General features: G+C 44.1%; 1 protein-coding gene across 1 annotated transcript in view; it reads right to left on the reverse strand.

Moving 5' to 3' along the window:
• Nucleotides 1-1,468: 1,468 nt before the first annotated feature.
• NDUFAF4 (NADH:ubiquinone oxidoreductase complex assembly factor 4) overlaps nucleotides 1,469-20,037 on the reverse strand; it is a 35,253-nt gene continuing 16,684 nt past the window's right edge. Inside the window, exon 3 of the mRNA XM_073673169.1 lies at nucleotides 1,469-2,361. Within this exon, the coding sequence (XP_073529270.1) occupies nucleotides 2,068-2,361 (294 nt within the window). The 3' untranslated portion in view covers nucleotides 1,469-2,067. The remainder of the gene's footprint in view (nucleotides 2,362-20,037) is intronic.

Consider the following 20,037-nt stretch of genomic DNA (forward strand, 5'->3'; position numbering starts at 1 on the left):
ACAGTTTTTTTTTTGGTCTGATTTAACATGGATGTAAAAGGAAAAAAAATCATGACATGACCCACTTCAAAGAAGCATCCTTCCATAACATCACCACCTAGTGAATTCTTTTGGAAGTCAAGATCACCAAACTTAACCTTTAGGAAGGACGCATTGAGAATCCGTGCATGAGCACTATGGGCAAATTCAGATAACTGTGAACCATAATCTGTATGCAGACCGTCATGTATGGACTGGCCACTGGACTATTGACCCAAGCTCACACCTATGTTGAGTTAGAGTCAGGATACTTGCAGTCAGTCAGCACATAAAACGAGTTTCATCAAAGTCTGAATTGGATCTAAGTCTGAATTATGGTGTGAGAGATACAAGATAGAATTCTAAGTAGCTCCTTCATTAGTACTTGTGTATCCATTCCCATTTGTGGCTAAAAAATACTGCATAAGTGAATTGTCAGTCTGTAAGGCTTGATCAAGCTCCTGGAAGAGTTAGGCATGGCCCCACTATCAGTATTTGGTCAGTATCTTTTCTCAGGAGTGGGAGCCAAAACCAGGTGAGGAACAATCAGAGAAAAGGTATAATAGAAACAAGTCACCAATTCTGCATTTAGCACCCACTCCTAGTTTTGGCTCCCACTCCTGAGAAAAAATACTGACCAAATACTGATAGTGGGGCCGTGGCCTTATGCAGCAATCCGCAAGAGAAACAGTTTTCAAACTGGTTTTCTCTATGCTTGATGTTGAAAGGAGAGGTTTAACGAACCTACAGTTAAACAAACTTAATAGGCGCAATTTAGCAGTCTGCAAGTATGGTAAATTGGTAAATTAAATAAAGGGTATTTGTTAGCTCCCAAACTATTTATATGTACATGTAGCTCTTTCACAGACAAGTCCAGCAATGCCTTTACATGGCCAGTCTGTTCCTCCATTGCCGAATTCTCATGACTAGCACAACTGATCTGAACAAAAAAAAAAGTATAATATTTTTATTGGGAAAAAGATGGCTATACAGCCATACTATTACTTTATGTAGAAATGCATATTTACCTTTAACTAGAATTCATAATTATTTATATTATAAGGATTTTCAACTATGTGTTGTCTTCATTGTATCAAAGCAAAATTGCATAAATATTTCACATAAAGTTAAATTAAATCTTCTAAAACATTGAGAAATCTCTGTATAAAGAACTTCCTGACTGTCATACTAGCTATTGAACCCGTTCTGCGCCCAGGTGATAAGCATTTTTATTGGTATATGGTCTCCCATCCTGTTATGTGCTGCCCCCATCCTATCCTAGTATGCATGGCACCCCTCACCACCAATCCTGGTATGCATGGCACCCCTCACCCCCAATCCTGGTATGCATGGCACCCCTCAACCCCAATCCTGGTATGCATGGCCCCCCTCAACCCCAATCCTGGTATGCATGGCCCCCCTCAACCCCAATCCTGGTATGCATGGCCCCCCTCAACCTCATCCCTATCACGCTGCACATACACAAAAAAATAAACACTTATACTCACCTTTCTTCCCTGTGCTCCAGCGCTGCGTACTGTTCTGCCGGCTATGCGCATATGCCAATTTCGATGCCGCACTCCTCCCCCGGTCTCCGGCCAGAAGAGAGGCGCCGTGGCAACGCTCCTCCCGGTCAGGTAAGTATGGCGCCGGAGATCGTGGTATGCGTTCAGTGACTACGCATACCAAGATCTCAGGCGCCATACACTCCTCTTACCTGTAACGGCTCCATGCGTTCTTCTGTCTGGAGCCAGACTGCGCAGGCGTGTCGCGCTTGCACAGTCTATAAAGGCTTCGGACAGAGGGACGCTTGTAGCGTTATATTATAGATACATGAGAGAATACTGAAGGTAAAAAAAAACTTAACTCTGTTACTGTAATGTATATTGGATGTATTCCCTTTCTTTTGGGACATACTGACTAGCCAGTACTGACAGACTCAGACAGATTACAAAATATATTTACTTTAAAATACAATTTGCAGAATTTAAATTAAAGAACAAAATCACAAATTCAACCCCAGTCTTCCTTAGGTTGAGTCTAGCAGTCCTACTTTTCAGCAATTTTCTCCTCATCCTTTGATGTGATCTTTACATCAAAAGGTATGAAATAGTCCAACATGGCTTTAGTGTCCTCTATGTCTAGACTGTAATCTCCAGCTATTTTCTCTGCTGTCCATGTCTTCGGAGAAGTTTTGTGATTGCTTAAAATAGTCAGTGCCTCAACAATAGAAATCTTTCCCTTGGGAATGTTGTCCAATGAGATTCCAAAAGTCTCATTTCTCATCATATTCTTTGGAAGTCTCAAATCCTCTTGTTTAAGTAAGGGGACTTCAGATTTGATCTAAAAAAGGAAAGTAAAAAAAAAAACGTAAAAACACAACCGCCACAACGTGAACTAACCAAGCCAGAACAAAAGAAGTCATTTATACGAATCCACAAATTTACACTTCGTGAACTGAGGCAAATACTGATTTGTTTCCCAAGAAATCTTAGGAAATGGTCACCTCATTAAATGCCATTTACCTACAGATAACATTATTTATTATTATAGCGCCATTTATTCCATGGCGTTTTACATGTGAAAAGGTGTATACATAATAAACAACCAGTACAATAATCTTAAACAATACAAGTCGCCGATTGACACAGGAGAATAGAGGACCCTGCCCGCGAGGGCTCTCAATCTACAAATAGAGGTAATCTGCAGGTATTGCATTTAAATCATGTCTGGCTACCTTACTAAAGCAGTGGCTAGGAAAACAATATTATAGTCTCCCTGCAGCCGCTCACTTCCAGTCATCAGGGTGGTGCACAGAGCGCTCTGTAATCACTCTCTGGTACATTGACAGCCTGCTCTGCAGCATGTGTCAATCACCGTGCAGGGGAATGGTTGACAACTAACTGTTTCATGCAACACCCAAATGATTGGAAGTGAACAGCTGCAGGGAAAAACAACTTCACTTTCGCTCTGTAGCCACTGCTGAAGTAAGCCGACTAAACAGGATTTATACCCTCTTTACCTGCAGATTGCCACCATATCTATAGGTAAATGGTATTTATTGTGGTCTATTAAAGAAGTTGTCCACTACTTTCACATTGATGCCCTATCCATAGGATAGGGCATCAATGTATGATCGGCCGGGGACCCGCACCCGGCACCCCCGCCGATCAGCTGTTATCGGTGACGGCGGCCGTAAGTGCTTACCTGTGGTGCTTGGCCGCCGTGGGGTACTGCACATCCGCCTCCCATTGAATTGAATAGGAGGCGGATGTGCAGTACCCCGCACCGGTCACTGCAACTTGACGGCCAAACACAAGTAAGCACTTCCTGCCAGCGGCCGCCGCCGACACCGATAACAACTGATCGGCGAGGGTGCGGGTCCCTGGCCGATCATACACTGATGCCCTATCCTATCGATAAGGCATCAATGTGAAAGTAGTGGACAACCCCTTTAACATACAGATTAACCACATACCTGCATGTTAAAACTGTTATTGACATGACAGGTTCCCTTTAAGGATCAACCAGAAAATGTACAGATCAAGATAAAAATGTACGAGTAGCAAATATGGACAATTACAGTGTAAAAATACTTCCAGCCTTGTGAAAATGGTCCCAGTGCCTTATATTACTCAAATAATGCCAAGTAACACCAAGAGAGTGCATTTCACACTTTTACCTACTTCAAGCAAAATCCCAAAGTCTGCCCAGATAAACTGTGCCTAAAGCCTCCATGCACTCGTGTCCTGATAGTATACACTGCTCAAAAAAATAAAGAGAACACTTAAACAACACAATGCACAATTTGTGCAAGGAGGAACAGGAGGAGCACTGCCAGAGCCCTGCAAAATAACCTCCAGCAGGCCACAAATGTGCATGTGTCTGCACAAACAGTTAGAAACCGATTTCATGAGGGTGGTATGAGGGCCAGACGTCCACATATTGGGGTTGTGCTCACCAGGGCTGTGGAGTCGGAGTCGTGGAGTCGGTGCTCATTTTGGTGGAGTCGGAGTCGGTATAAAATGGACCGACTCCTAAAATATATAATAAATTGGGTGCAGTAGATCAATGCAGTTTGTGGGGAATATTTTTTCATAGGAATTTGGGAAAGTTATGAAATGTCCTATAAATGGCTGTTCTATTCCTGATCTAAGGCTACATTCACACACAGCGTTTTTGCTGTGTTTTTTGAGGATACGTTTTTCAGCTGCAAAAGCAGATCAGCTTTTTAAAAAAAACGCATCACCTGAAAGGTTTTTGAGCTCATAGATAATGTTTTCAATAGCAAAAGCAGATTAGAAAAACGCTGTACAAACTGACATGCTCATTCTTTGTGAGGATCCGCTTTTGAGCCAAAAAACGGATCCTCACAAAATGATGTGTCTGAATGTCATATCTTGAAACCCATCGACTTTGCTAGGATGCCCAGAGACACTGCATTTTACTGCAAAAAAAAAAGGATCCGCAAAAACGCTGCGTGTGAATCTTGGCCGTAGCTAGCGAGGGGCGGGGGCAGCTGCCCCCCCCCCCCCCTAGAAGCAGGGGCACGCACCTATCAAAACTCACTTGTATGCTGCAGTGCTCCCGTCCTGCACTGGCTCCAGACTGCAGGGGGCAATCTCCCATCCTCTGTCCTGTCTTCTGCCGTCTTCACCAGAGAGAGGAGGGGGAGGGGTGCCTGCCCTGCACAGGATCCGATTCCTGGGCCCCGAGCTGGAGAAAGTGAAAGTACTACTGCTCATCTCTGTCACAGAAAGGTAACTAATGCTAATATTGTAGGTGATTATTATGTGCTCTCTGTACAATGTGTGTGAACTATATGTGCGATATGTGCAATGTACTATTTGCTGTCTGTAGCTGTCATCTGTCTATCACACACTATCCCTCCCTCTAGCCATCCCTCCAGCTATCCCTTCATATGGCTGTCATCTATCTTTCCATATATTTATCCATCCATCCCTGTATCTATCTATCCATATCTGTCTATCCATATCTTATCTGTACCAAAAACAATGAAAGCCGGGTAGCACACAGATTAACACTCCTTTTTTTTTAGCACCAGTCAGGTACACCTCATAGATGCCCAAAAGGACGCCCAGGACAGGCAATGCTAGTCTTCAGTAACACATCAACATCAATTGATAGTTGGAATAAATAGACTGCATTCACCACATCTTCTTAAGGTGCAGGCCTTATTTTCAAGTGTAGGGGTGTGCAGTATGAGGTTCTGCAGCAGCTGAGGTGTGCAGTATGAGGTTCTGCCCCCCCCTCCCCCCTAGTTTTGATCCTGGCTACGCCCATGGTGTGAATGCAGGCTGAGGATCTAGGCTTTGTCTTAGCTGAGATAAGTCAGTGCTGCACTGTCTCCAGCACCAGTGAAGCTTCTCCTCTACAGACCAGGTTAAAAAGTAAACACACTCAAAGGAGGAAGGCTTGCACTCATCTCAGAAGAATTGCTAGAGTGAACAGGATAACAAGATTAAGGTAATTACTTCTTAAAGCATATTTAAACTTTCAATAAACTGCATAAATCAATAGTCCAGTATACTGTATGTTCTCTCTGTATGCTTGATGCTTGTTTGTTTTTTCTTTGAGCTCATATACTTTTGGGAAGCTAGGCTACTATACAATATACATAAAATATACAGGGAAAATACAGCAACAGGATTGATGAGGACTTATATGAGGACTTGTATAGGTATAGAAGCCAAAACATCAAGTTATTAGCTCCGTTATCAGTTTCTTTGTTCCTGGAGTATGATACACAAAAAACTTGCTCCCTCCCTCCTCCCCTCTTCATAGACTGTGAAGCATTTAGTGAGCTGTACCCTAAGAAAAGCCTGAGATTGGAAATTCAAAGTAAAGCTATCTAATAACATATTTTACAAACTTTATATTTGTCATCTGTACTATTGATTTATGCAAAGTTTGTTTTATTTGTATCTAAAATTATACAGTGGGGAAAGTATGTATTTGATACACTGTCGATTCCCACCTACAAAGAATAGAGAGGTCTGAAATTTTTAATCATAGGTACACTTCAACTGTGAGAGACAGAATCTACAGGAAATGTCTGACCTCTGTAATTGCAAACAAAGGTTTCTGTACCAAATATTAAGTTCTGTTTTTCTATTGTATCAAATACGTATTTCATGCAATAAAATGCATATTTAAATCGTACACTGTGATTTTCTGGATTTTTTTAGTCTGTCTCTCACAGGTGAAGTGCACAATTACAGACCTCTCCATTCTTTGTAGGTGGGAAAACTTGCAAAATTGTCAGTGTATCAAATTCTTATTTTCCCCACTGTACATGGTTCCCTGTTCTTGCTGGAATTATAATATACATTATTTTATAGGACAAAATTATTTTGAGAGTGAATTTATAGGATTACAAAAATGTCTAAGAAGCTCCCCATGAAGTCAGCTGTATTTGAGCATTTCACAGTGACTCAAGATGAAAAATATTGTGTGTCAATGTATGACAAGTGACCCAGAGGAAAACAAATGCTGTGATGCCAAAATCAGCGCATACTCAGGCAGTGATAAAAATGCTCCTACAAGAGCTTCCAATCTAAAAAGACATTTAAAACGCTTCCACCCAGAAGTTTTCAAAGCTGTGACTGAGAAAGATAACAGCAGCACCAAGAACCCCACGCCCAGCACCAAGAACCCCGCGCCCAGCACCAAGAACCCCGCGCCCAGCACCAAGAAACCCGCGCCCAGCACCAAGAAACCCGCGCCCAGCACTTCCTGCCAGGCAAAGGAGGAGGAAAGCATCTCAAACATCATTAACAAGATATTTTGTTAGTGACAAAGTAACTAACAATGACAGCAGATATTTTTAAAAGTCAGCTCACACAGCTTGTTGTGAAGGACAGTGTACCATTATCATTATTTGCACGACCAGCTTTTACAGCTCTTAATGGAGAAATGGCCCGCAAACTTGGTGTTTCTCTGGAAAGAGAAAGTATTAGAAAATTAGTGATTGGAGAAGCCCTTAAACAAAAGGAAGATCTTATGAAGCGTCTTTTGAGAGTCTTTTTGTTTCTTAAAATGGATGCCAGCACACGTCACAGAGTGAACTATTTTGCCATCAATGTTTGATATGTTTGCGACAACAAAGAAATAATTACTAAGACACTGGCAGTAAAAGATACTGAAGCTCATCACACCAACCAGTTTCTCCAGGTCTTAGTGGAAAAAGTTCTGCAAGATTACAAACTCAAAAAAGAACAGGTTCTTGCTATTGTAACGGACAATGCTTCAAACATGATAAGTTCAATTAAACTGATGAATGAGAGGAATGAACAACAGCTAGAAGAAAATGTAGGATTCAGTATGTTTGAGATGGAAGGCCACAGTGCTGTTCATGTAACTGAGGAACAAACAGATATTACGACAGAAGAACAGCAAAATGATACTTTAGAAATAGATGATCTTGTTGAAGCTGCTTCACACCTCTTTCCTATTCATCACATGCGCTGTGTTGTGCACACGCTGCAGCTGGCAATAAGAGATAGTCTGCAAGAGGGACATGCTGGAAATCTGACTGGAAAAGTGAGGAAATTGGTTATTGCCGCCAGAACCCCTAAAATTGATTCCATCTTGAAGAGACGTGCTGGGAAAGGAGCAATTGTCGATCAAGCCACTCGGTGGGGCAGCACTTATTTAATGATTGAGCGATTGCTTGAACTAAAACCGTTTCTTATAGATATGGCGAACCCTCAGGTAACCCTAAATGAAGGTCAATGGACACAGGTGACTGAATTGAAGGAATTGCTTAACCACCCATTTACCATGACTAAAAAATTACAGGCGAGGATTTAACGCCTGGCATTTTCATAAGGAAGTGGAAGAACTTGCTATTTTGCCTGTCCCAAAGAGGAGGTTTAATCGCAGATGGCATTTCTGCTTCAATGTAACGGAGAGAGAGACAGCTATTGGAAAATAACATTTTTCTGGCAGTTGTTTATGTGGACCCAAGTCATCGTATACTGCTTGATGATCAACAGCTTACTAAAGGAAAAGAAGCTCTGACTGAGGTAGCAGTTAGGATGAGTGGCCTACAGGAGGACTGCCAGGCGCAAGAGGACTTGGGTCCTGACAGTGCTACTGCTGCCATATCTTCATTCTGATCAGATGAGGAGTTTGACTTTGACAAGTATTTGGATGACATGGAGCAGGCAAAGCATTGCCGCAAGGAAAAAGATTTCACTCCGTCTCCTATAGCAAGCAGATTGACCATATTTCAGCAAAATGTTTCACTTGCTCTCAAAGAAATAGAAAAATTCAACCGTTCATCAAAACTGACTGCATGAGGCAATTCCTTTATACCCGGAAATTGTTAGAGATGTTGCCCATGTGGTTACGGCTTTGCCTCCAACCCAAGTTAGTGTAGAGAGGTTGTTCTCTAACCTTAAAATTATCAGGTCAGATTTGAAGTCATCTATGAAGGAGGATCTGATGGAGGCAATACTATTTCTTAGAACAAATTCATAGACTGCACAAATGTTATTTAGTATGTTTTTGTTGAAAATTATAATGCACACACATACATATACACATATTTATATATATATATATATATATATATATATATATATATATATATATATATATAATCGATATTACATAGTGTATTAAATATTTACAATTTATTAGTTTTTTGTGTTCTAAAGTTGTATTCCAATAAATATATATTATATTCTATCAAAATATCTTGATTATTGTATCATAAACATGATTAAATGTCTGATGTTCACATTGTACTACAATAAATTTTTCACTTAAATATAAGCAATATATGTGGGAGTCTGAGTCGTGGAGTCGGTGTAAGGGAGAGGTTGTCAAAATTAGGCCTATTTACGTTGGAAAAGAGAAGGCTTAGGGGAGACCTCAAACATGTATAAATACATCAGGGGGCAGTACAGAGATCTCTCCCATGACCTGTTTATACCAAGGATGGTGACAAAGACGAGGGGGCACACTATGCGTCTGGAGCAAAGGAGGTTCCTGCACCAGCATAGAAGGGGATTCTTTACGGTCAGAGCCGTGAGACTCTGGAACTCTCTGGGAGAGGAAGTGGTGATGTCCAACTCACTTAATGAGTTCAAGAGAGGCCTGGACGCCTTTCTTGAGAACAATAAAATTACATCTTATGCTTAGTTAATTAATCCAGGGATTTAATCTGACTGCCAGATTGGTGTCGGGAAGTGAATTTTTCCTCAATGATGTAAATTGGCCTATACCGCATGGGTTTTTTTTTGCCTTCCCCTGGATCAACGCTGCGGAATAGCTGCAGTGCACAAGAAATAGGCTGAACTGGATGGACGCTTGTCTTTTTTCAGCCTTATAAACTATGTAACTATGAAATTGAGGAGTCGGAGTCGCAGGTTTGGCTTACAGACTCCACAGCTCTGGACTGCACACAGCCCAACACCGTGTAGGATGCTTGGCATTTGCCACAGAACACCAGGATTGGCAAAGTCGCCACTGGTGCCCTGTGCTCTTCACAGATGAAAGCAGGCTCACACTGAGCACATGTGACAGACATGACAGAGTCTGGAGACGCCATGGAGAGTGATCTGCTGCCTGCAACATCCTTCAGCATGACCAGTTTGGCAGTGGGTCAGTAATGGTGTGGGGTGGCATTTCTTTGGAGGGCCGCACAGCCCTCCATGTGCTCGCCAGAGGTAGCCTGACTGCCATTAGGTACCGAGAGGAGATCCTCAGACCCCTTGTGAGACCACATGCTGGTGCGGTTCTTCCTGGGTTCCTCCTAATGCAGGACAATGCCAGACCTGCAAGATGAAGGCATTGAAGCTATGGACTGGCCCGCCCGTTCCCCAGACCTGAATCCGATTGAGCACATCTAGAACATCATGTCTCGCTCCATCCACCAACGTCACGTTGCACCACTGACTGTCCAGGAGTTGGCGGATGCTTTAGTCCAGGTCTGGGAGGAGATCCACAGGAGACCATCCGCATCCTCATCAGTAGCATGCCCAGGCGCTGTAGGGAGGTCATACAGGCACGTGGAGGCCACACACAATACTGAGCCTCATTTTGACTTGTTTTAAGGACATTACATCAAACTTGGATCAGCCTGTAGTGTGTTTTTCCACTTTAATTTTGGGGGTGACTCCAAATCCAGGCCTCCATTGGTTAATACATTTGATTTCCATTGATGATTTGTGTGTGATTTTGTAGTCAGCACATTCAACTTGGTACAGAACAAAGTATTCAATGAGGATATTTCATTCATTCTAGCTCTAGGATGTGTTATTTGTGTGTTCCCTTATTTTTTTGAGCAGTGTATATTCCCAAAATATGATGGCTAGACATACAAAGTATTTGGTAAAAATGCTGAGAACTTTTGTTAATATAGCTTGCATAGGTATGAGGTAAATTGTCTTTCAGAATCCATAAAAACATGTTATAAAGTATAAAAATATCCAGTATTTCAAAGAAATGTTAACTATACATTACATAGAACAAGAAGGGAAAAAACAAGTGGCTTCTTTGTCCAAAAGCAGCAGGCTAATTGATAAATGGAGCCGCAAGTTTCCATATTTACTTATTTTTAACCTGAAACAGCAAGAACTCTATTCAATAAAGAAGCAGTGTGACTCAAGAAGCCAATGTGAGAGCAATCCATAATGGCCCTCAAAGAAAGCACGTTAACAACGCACAAAACGAGAAAGCAGGCCACAAACCTGGACCACACTGGTGACACATTATGTTGCTTTCCAGGTAGTAGATAATTGTAAGGAAGCAACATAATGAAAAGGTTAATATATATATTTCTCAAAATATTCTTTAGAGAAAAAAGTAATGGGCATCATTTTCTTCGAATGGGTTGTAACAAAACAATGTTATTTTACAAGACCTTTTTATTAGCACATCATTAAAATACTGAAGACAATCAATTGTAGAAGGAGAAAGGATGCTATTCTATAAAATTAGATCAACTGAAGCAGCCACAGCAAACCTTTTCTATATGCCATATTAGGGCTAAGGGCTTGCTCTCACTTGTGATTAAATTGGACAAATGCAATCCACTAAAAAAATCAGATTGCATTCGTACCAATTGAATTTTATGATGGTGTGCTCAGTGGAGCTTTTTTTTTTTTTTAGCTCCGATCAGACGAAACATTAAAAAAATAAAATAAAAAATAATACTTCGCAGCATGCTGCGATTGCATGCTGGAATCGGATCGCACGCACCCATATAAGTCTATGTGTGCATATGAAACATCGCACTGCACTTGGATATCACCTGAGTGCAGTGCAATTCCCACCGACGCCAGCAACAGTGGAGACGGGGAAATTACTTTCTCCGTTTCCGCCGCAGCTGTGCTGTGATCCTCTAATGCGAGAGGATCGGAGCACAGAACACTGACACTTGGCTCTCGCTTGCAGCAGAGCAGGAGCAGAGTATCATTAGCATATCGCAACCGATGCCATACACTAGAGGGATCCCGGCCTTATGGACATTATAGAACCGCATCTAGAAACAGAATTGGATTTTGGTCAAATCTGTAAATTTTCCCTGCTTTGGGTCCTAAACGACGAGCCCTGGCTTTCCTTTCACCTGTGTTTTTTTTAATCTTGACTCCTGATTCTTGGCTCACTGTTAAACAGGCTTTAACTATTCTGGGGCTGCCCTGTTTATTTAAGAAAAGAGTGCGCAGCCTAAGACTGGTGAATTTTGTAAATAACTGTTTAAGCAGTATTTTTAAAAGGGTTTTCCCATGAACAAAAGTTCATTTTAAAAATTGGCTGTGTCTGACCGTATACGGACCATATTGTCTTTTGCTTCCTCCCCTGCCCAGGAGCTGTGGTATGTTCCCGTATACGGTTGTGACACCCCAGGGGTCTGGTTGCCACAGTGATAGAGATATTACGTCTGAGAGCAGGTGGGAGGTCTCTTGGTCAGGAATCCTACGCATGCCACACCTCCTGCCCAGTCCTGGGAGGGGAAGAACTTCCCCTATATAAACCTAGGGCTGAGGCAGGGTTAGTGAGTAGAGAAGAAGTAGAGACAGAGAAGAGCAGCAGATATAGGAGAAGAACATCAGGAGCTCTGTGGGAACAGTGCTATAAGGAGTCAGGGGCTGGCAGCTGCAGAGCTCGCCCTGACTGAGAAGTTATCACCGGACCCGGAGTCCGAGGCTGTGGGGACTAACTCCTATCCAGCAGCAGAAACCGACCGGCAGGGGATTGCAGGTCCTCTGGCCCAGAAACCCGAAGGCACGGTCACACGCGTGGGACCAGCACCGCCGTCGTGGAGCGGAAGCTACTAGAAGGCCCCGAGTCACCGGCCATACGGGTGAGCACCACACGGTACACTCAGGGACGTGGGCTACTTATACCCGCCTCTAGCAAGGTAGCCGGAAGAGTATCGTTAGTTTGGGAGGCCTACAACTCCGCCTGGCCAGGGGAGATCCCATCTGCTCAAGGACTGACCAGGCCCCAATCGCTAGCCAGTACTCCGGGAGGGTCTATCTTTGTCACCAGTAAAGACCCTGAACTACACCGTACCATCTCCGAGTGGTTCCTGCTACCCCCATCATCCACATCGGTTGCCCTGAGGCCATACCCCTCCCGTTGGGGGTTATACTATCACGCTGCACAATCCTACCACCGGCCTCAGCGGTCTGCCCTGCAGCAGCAGCTCCTTAGCTGTACTCAACGGGTGGCGTAGTCGTCCATCATCTACCGCTAATACAGCGCCACTTAGTCTGACTCCCTGGGCACGGACCGGATCACCGCCACGAGACTACAACCCTCAACAGATCCGGCTCCGGGTAAGCTCCCGTGCGCGCGACGAAGGCCCAGGGGTGCGTCACGGTCAGACACAGTCAATTGTTAGGCTGTGTGCCCACGATGCGTTTTTCAAGCGTTTACACTGCGGAATTTCCGCAGTGTAAACGCTTGGGAAACGCTTGGTAAACCTTCCCCCATGGTCTCCTATGCAATTCCGCACTTTCAATGCCCATGCTGCGGATTTTTCCGCAGCGTTTATGCTGAGCTCAAAAATACGCAGCATGTCCATTAATTTTGCGGACACGCAGGGTAATCGCCGCCATTGACTTGCATTAGAACGCGCCAATTCCACAAGACTGCATCTGTACTTGCGTAATTGGCGCGTTCTAATGTGCGGATGGTACCCAAGTCTGGAGGAGAGGAGAGTCTCCTCCAGACCTGGGTACCATAGAAACTGTAAAAAAAAGAATTTAAAATAAAAAATAAAGTTTATACTCACATTCCGATGTCCTCCCAGTGTTTTGTCCACGCCGTCCGGTCTCTTGCAATGTTCGCGCTGTTGTGAAGGACCTGCCATGACGTCACTGAGTCATGGGACCCATCACATGTCTCAATGATGTCACCGCAGGTCCTTCACACCACCGCAAGCAATGCAAGAGACCGGACACAGCAGAGATGACACCAGGAAGGTGAGTATAATCTTTTTTTTTTTTTTTTTTTTTTTTACCATTCTTATTCTTTTTTTTTAACTATTACTTGGTCACACTATATAAATCCATGCCAGTTGCATGGATTTATATAGTGTGACCAACTTGTCAAGCACTTTCCAAGTGATGCTAAAATCGCTTGGAAAAACGCATGCGAAAACACATGTAAAAACGCTTCTCTCTGGCAGAAAAAACGCATGTAAATCTGCATGCGTTTTTTTCTGCCAGAGAGAGGCAAAAATGCTCTGCATCAAATCTGCTACGTGGGCACATAGCCTTAAAATGAACTTTTGTTCGTGGGAAAACCCTTTTAAATTCTTAAATTGCTTTAGTCAGAAAAGGCAAGTCAATTGCAAACTTGCTTATTTTTATGCTATATACTGCCATTCTCCTGTAATGACAGATTTTATCTTTCATAGTGTACAGCTTGTTTCCATGGAGTTTGGCCTCCAGGCCCTGCCTGGAGGGGAGTTCAGAGGTGTTAATTCTTAACATCCCAGTTAGATCTCTCCAGCTTACTAATTTCTACACAGCATTAAGACGCTCATCTCTCTTATGTTCTAAAGAGATGCAGTTATAAATCACCAGCCTCCAGCTTTCACAGCAGGTCTCCTAATCACAGCTCTCAGTTCTAGCTCTCCAGAGCTGTGTGCCTGTCCAAATGCCCCATTATCTCTATGTGTAAATATAGTGATAGCAGTGCAGACCTAAAACAAACCACCGAGAGCCGAATGAGTTATAGCAGAACTTGTGCGGAGCTTTAAGCTATGTGCCCACGTAGCAGATTTGATGCAGAGCGTTTTTGCCCCTCTCTGGCAGGAAAAAACACATGCAGATTTACATGCATTTTCTCTGCCAGAGAGAAGCGTTTTTACACGCGTTTTATTTAAGCACTTTTCCAAGCGATTTTGAGCATCACTTGGAAAATTGCTTGACAAGTTGGTCACACAATATAAATCCATGCAACTGGCTAGGATTTATATTGTGTGACCAACTTAGATGCTTTAAATGCTGCATCTATAGTATAAGAAAAAAAAAAAAGAATTAGGCTCTGTGCCCACGATGCAGAAATGCTCCGGATTTTTCCTGAGCGTTTCTGCATCTCCCTGGCAGAAAAAACGCATGCGGATTGTACATGTATTTTTCCTGCCAGGGACAAGAGGATATGAAGCATTCTTCACATGCATTTCCGCATGCGGGTTGACAAGCGCTTTCCAAGCGATTTTAGCATCACTTGGAAACTGCTTGTCAACTTGGTCACACTATATAAATCCATGCAACCGAGATGGATTTATATAGTGTGACCCCAAAGAATGGTTAAAAATAAAAAAAATAAATCTATACTTGACTTCTGATGGCCTCCGGAGTCTTGCTTCGCTTCGTCCTGGCTGCCGGCAGAACGCGGTACACTGAAGGACCCGCCGTCACATGACTATGACGTCAGCGCAGGTCCTTCAGTCCATCGCGAGCGGCCGGCATGGGAGGACAAGCGCAGCAGGGGCCGTCAGAAGGTAAATATAACATTTATTTTTTATTTTATTCTTTTTTTCACAGGTTCTATGGTACCTGGGTCCAGAGGAGAGTCTCCTCCCCTCCACACCCGGGTACCATCCGCACATTGAAACGCATGGAATGCGCATCTACATATACAGTGATGCGTAATCCATGCGTTCCAATGCAAGTCAATGGCAGCGAAAACGCAGCGCTTCCGCAAAATAATTGGTAGTGCTGCGTTTTTTTCCGCAATGATAATCCGCAGCGGAAATTTCCGCAGCATGTGCACAACACATGCGGATTATCATTGGGGAACATGGCAGGCCTTCTACCATGCGTTTTTTAAGCATTTCTGCAGCGTTTTTGCCGCTGCGGAAACGCTTAAAAAATGCATCATGGGCACACAGCCTTAGGCTGTGTGCCCACGTAGCATTTTTCAAGCGTATATGCTGCGGAATTTCCGCAGCGTAAACGCTTGAAAAACGCATGTATATCCGCACCCCATGGTCCCCAATGGGATTCCGCAAGTTCTATGCACATGTTGCTGATTTTTCCGCAGCGTTTATGCCGCGTTCAAAAATCCGCAGCATGTCATTTAATTTTGCGTTTCCGCAAGCGGAATTGCCTTAGTCCAATGCATAAAAAACGCAAGGCAATTACGCATGTGGAAAACGCGTGATAAACGCGCGAAAAATGCGCGATAAACGCGTGCGGAATTCCGCATGCGTTTTTCCGGGAGAGGACTTGCATTTATGCAGCAGAAATTTTCTGCTTCATAAATGCAACGTGGGCACATAGCCTTAAGTTAAAAATAAAAAAACCCTGTATACTCACCTCTCCAGTCTCCTCCCTGCGGCGATCCTCTCTTCGGCGTCACGCGGTGTACTGGCAGGACCTGCGGTGACGTCATTTAGTCAGCTGATGGTCATGCGACCATCACCTGACCACTGATGTCAGCGGTCGCATGACCATCAGCTGACTAAATGACGTCACCGCAGGTCCTGCAAGTACACTGCGGGACGCCGAGGAGAGAGGACGCCGCTGGGAGCAGACCGGAGAGGTGGGTATACAGGGTTTTTTATTTTTAACTTTTTTATTTCTTTTTTTCACCGTGTGGTAGCCGGGATGAAGAGGAGTTGTAGTCTCCTCTAAATCTTGGGTACCACAAGCACCGCAATTACGCTACAAATTTGCAGACATTGCATTTAATTGAAACGCAGCAAATCCACATATACCTGCGGGTTTGCTGCGTTTCAATGTTCCTCAATGGCCGCGAATTTGCAGCGTAATTGCGGTAAAATGGTCATGCTGCGTTTTGCAACGCAATGCGAATTCAGTGCGCTAATTAGCGCATCATGTGCACAGCACATCCGAATTCACATTGCTTTGCATGGCAGACTGTTTTACAAGCATTTTCGCAGCCGCAAAAACCCTATGTGGGCACATGGCCTTATAATCCTACTAAAACTACAGCTCTGCTACTCACCAGAGCCGTCACTCAGGGAAGAGGAGAGCTCACGCTGCTAGAATTCTGGAATTGAGGAAACTAAAGAGAATGCATAGCTTTGAATTGATCAAGAGACAATTTCAGAATACCCATTTCATATAAAAGGTCCCTAATGTCCCTGTAAAAGACCCAACTGTCCAGCAAAAGTCAGGTTTCAAGTTCCAAATTGTAGGATCAAGGAGAGAGCAGAATCTCAACCTTCGGCGGCCATCTTCGTTGTGAAAGAGCGAGATTTCCTGAGGTCTCGTTCTTTGCACTAAACCAGCACTTCGATAATGACCTAATAAAATATGCAGCCGTGCTGGATTAGTGCGATGAGCATGACCTTGTTCTTCGACGAGCAAAGAGGACCATGGAGGGTTGTGAGATCCTGCTCTACATACCAAGATCCCACCAAGTTCAGACCACTTCTGCTAGAAAATCAGGTCCATAAGGCCACATTCACACGTTCAGGATTTGGCATCAGTATTTGTAAGCCAAAACTAGGAGAGGGTGATAAATACAGAAGTGACGTGTTTCTATTATATTTTCCCTCGGATTGCTGCATTCCTGGTTTTGGTTTACACATACTGATGTAACATACTACTGACCAAATACTGAACGTGTAAATGTGGCCTTAAAGGCACATTAGGAGCCTCTTTTGTTAAGTGAGATTTAGAAAATTCACCAGTCAGGCTGCCCACCCACGTTTTTAAATAAATAGGGCAGCCCTAATCTGGTAATAGGCAAGTTTTTTTTTTTAAATTAAGGTGGTTTAGATGAGAGAGCCCATTTAAGATTGTATACTGTGGGACCAATATGCCTGCAGTTTTACAGTACAGTTGGGAAAAAAGATAACTCCAATTTTATTGTATGCACTAGTTTTTACAATTGAGGCCCCATGAGAAGTTGAGAACTACTGATCCCTGATGGTTATCTAAGTAATATCTAAACCAACATCTAACAAACGCAGAGCTGGCAAACAGAATCTTTCACTGGGCGTCGGGATTTGCAATCCAATAAATGTTCCCAGTTTATATAAACGACTGCTTTATAAAGGGATACTCTATACTTAAAGGGAACCGGTCATGTAAAAAAATGCTATAAAGCTTCAGATATAGGATTAATCTGCAGGGTAATAGCGTTTTAAACCTGCTCGGGTCCAGCACTTAGACCTCCGCTGCAGGGAGTAAATGAAGTTTATTTGTCCCGTCAGCGTTCGGGTTTCAGTCACGGGGTGGCGCTAGTGACGCGCCCCTGGGCCTGTGTCGCGCAGCGTTGCGCACGCGGGAGCTTACCCGGAGCCGGATCTGTTGAGGGTTGTAGTCTCGTGGCGGTGATCCGGTCCGTGCCCAGGGAGTCAGACTAAGTGGCGCTGTATCAGCGGTAGATGTTGGACGACTACGCCACCCGTTGAGTACAGCTAAGGAGCTGCTGCTGCAGGGCAGACCGCTGAGGCCGGTGGTAGGATTGTGCAGCGTGATAGTATAACCCCCAACGGGAGGGGTATGGCCTCAGGGCAGTCGACGTGGATGATGGAGGTAGCAGGAACCACTCGGAGACGGTACGGTGTAGTTCAGGGTCTTTACTGGTGACAAAGATAGACTCTCCCGGAGTACTGGCTAGCGATTGGGGCCTGGTCAGTCCTTGAGCAGATGGGATCTCCCCTGGCCAGGCGGAGTTGTAGGCCTCCCAAACTAACGATACTCTTCTGGCTACCTTGCTAGAGGCGGGTATAAGTAGCCCACGTCCCCGAGTGTACCGTGTGGTGCTCACCCGTATGGCCGGTGACTCGGGGCCTTCTAGTAGCTTTCGCTCCACCACGGCGGTGCTGGTCCCACGCGTGTGACCGTGCCTTCGGGTTTCTGGGCCAGAGGACCTGCAATCCCCTGCCGGTCGGTTTCTGCTGCTGGATAGGAGTTAGTCCCCACAGCCTCGGACTCCGGGTCCGGTGATAACTTCTCAGTCAGGGCGAGCTCTGCAGCTGCCAGCCCCTGACTCCTTATAGCACTGTTCCCACAGAGCTCCTGATGTTCTTCTCCTATATCTGCTGCTCTTCTCTGTCTCTACTTCTTCTCTACTCACTAACCCTGCCTCAGCCCTAGGTTTATATAGGGGAAGTTCTTCCCCTCCCAGGACTGGGCAGGAGGTGTGGCATGCATAGGATCCCTGACCAAGAGACCTCCCACCTGCTCTCAGACGTAATATCTCTATCACTGTGGCAACCAGACCCCTGAGGTGTCACACTAGCAAGTGTTCAGTCACCGTTTGGTGTATAGAGAACGGCGGCTGTAACAGCTCCCCTGGCACTGACTGAAAGCAGGCTCAGCATTAGGGCCGGCGTCAGTGCCGGGGGAGTGGTTAGAGCCGCCGATCTGTATACAAAGAGCGGTCACTGAACCCATGCAGGGTAACAGGAGAAAATGGAGAGTACAATTTGTTGTGCAATTTCTCCAGAGTACACCTATGCCCCTTATGTGGTGGAAAATTACTGTTTGTGTACACGGCAGGGCTCGGAAGGGAAGGAGCGACAATTGAATTCTGGAGCGCAATTTTGGCTGGAATAGATTGCAGACGCAATGTCACATTTGAAGAGCCCCTGACATGCCATAACAGCAGAAACCCCCACAAGTGACCCCATTTTGGAAACTACACCTCTCAAAGAACTCATCTAGAGGTGTAGTGAGCATTTTTAAACCTCAGGCGATGCACAGAATTGTAGAATATTAGGCTGAGTCAATGAAAAATTACCATTTGTTCCACTAAAATGCTGCTTTGGTCCCAAGTTTTCAATTTTTAAAAAAGGGATAAATAGGAGAAAATGAACAGTACAATTGGTCTTGCAATTTCTCCTGAATATACCAATACCCAATATGTGGTCACAAACTACTTTTGAGGCACATTGCAAAGCTCAGAAGGGAAGAACCACCATATTGTAGTGCAGATTTTGCTGGAATGGTTTGAGGGTGTAATGTTACATTGGCAGAGCCCCTGAGGTGTCGAAACAGCAGAACTCTTCAATAAGTGGCCTCATTTTACAAACTAAATCTCCCAATAAATTAATATAAGGGTGCAGTGATCATATTGACACCATGGGTGTGTCACGAAATAACATTTTCGCCACAAAACAAAATTATTTTAGCCCCATATTTTACATTTTCACACAGGGAAATGGGTAAAAATTGCACAAAACTTGTCACAATTTTTGCTAAATGTAATTGTACAGTACTGCTTAGCCACACAGCGAGACTCGGAATGAAAGGAGAGCTATTTCACTCATGGAGAGCAAGTTATAGTAGAAAGGGGCTCTGTATATGAAATTAGCAAACCAAAGTGCCAGAAGAGCAGAATTCCCCCTCAAGTGACCCCATTTTGCAAACTACACCCTTCTGGGAATTTATCTACAGGTGTAGTGAGGATTCATTGGTGTTTCCCAAAAAACAAGCAGCAGTAAATGTTGCGAAATGAAAAATTGCAACTCTGCCATTGTAGTGTCCATACTTTGTAGTGCCTATAGATTATGCACAGCATGTGCTTCTGGAGACATGGCCCCTGTAA

This window comes from Phyllobates terribilis, unplaced genomic scaffold (assembly GCF_046119375.1).
Source record: "Phyllobates terribilis strain yellow unplaced genomic scaffold, ASM4611937v1 Scaffold_3__8_contigs__length_932513732, whole genome shotgun sequence".
NCBI classification, from domain to species: Eukaryota; Metazoa; Chordata; class Amphibia; order Anura; family Dendrobatidae; genus Phyllobates; species Phyllobates terribilis.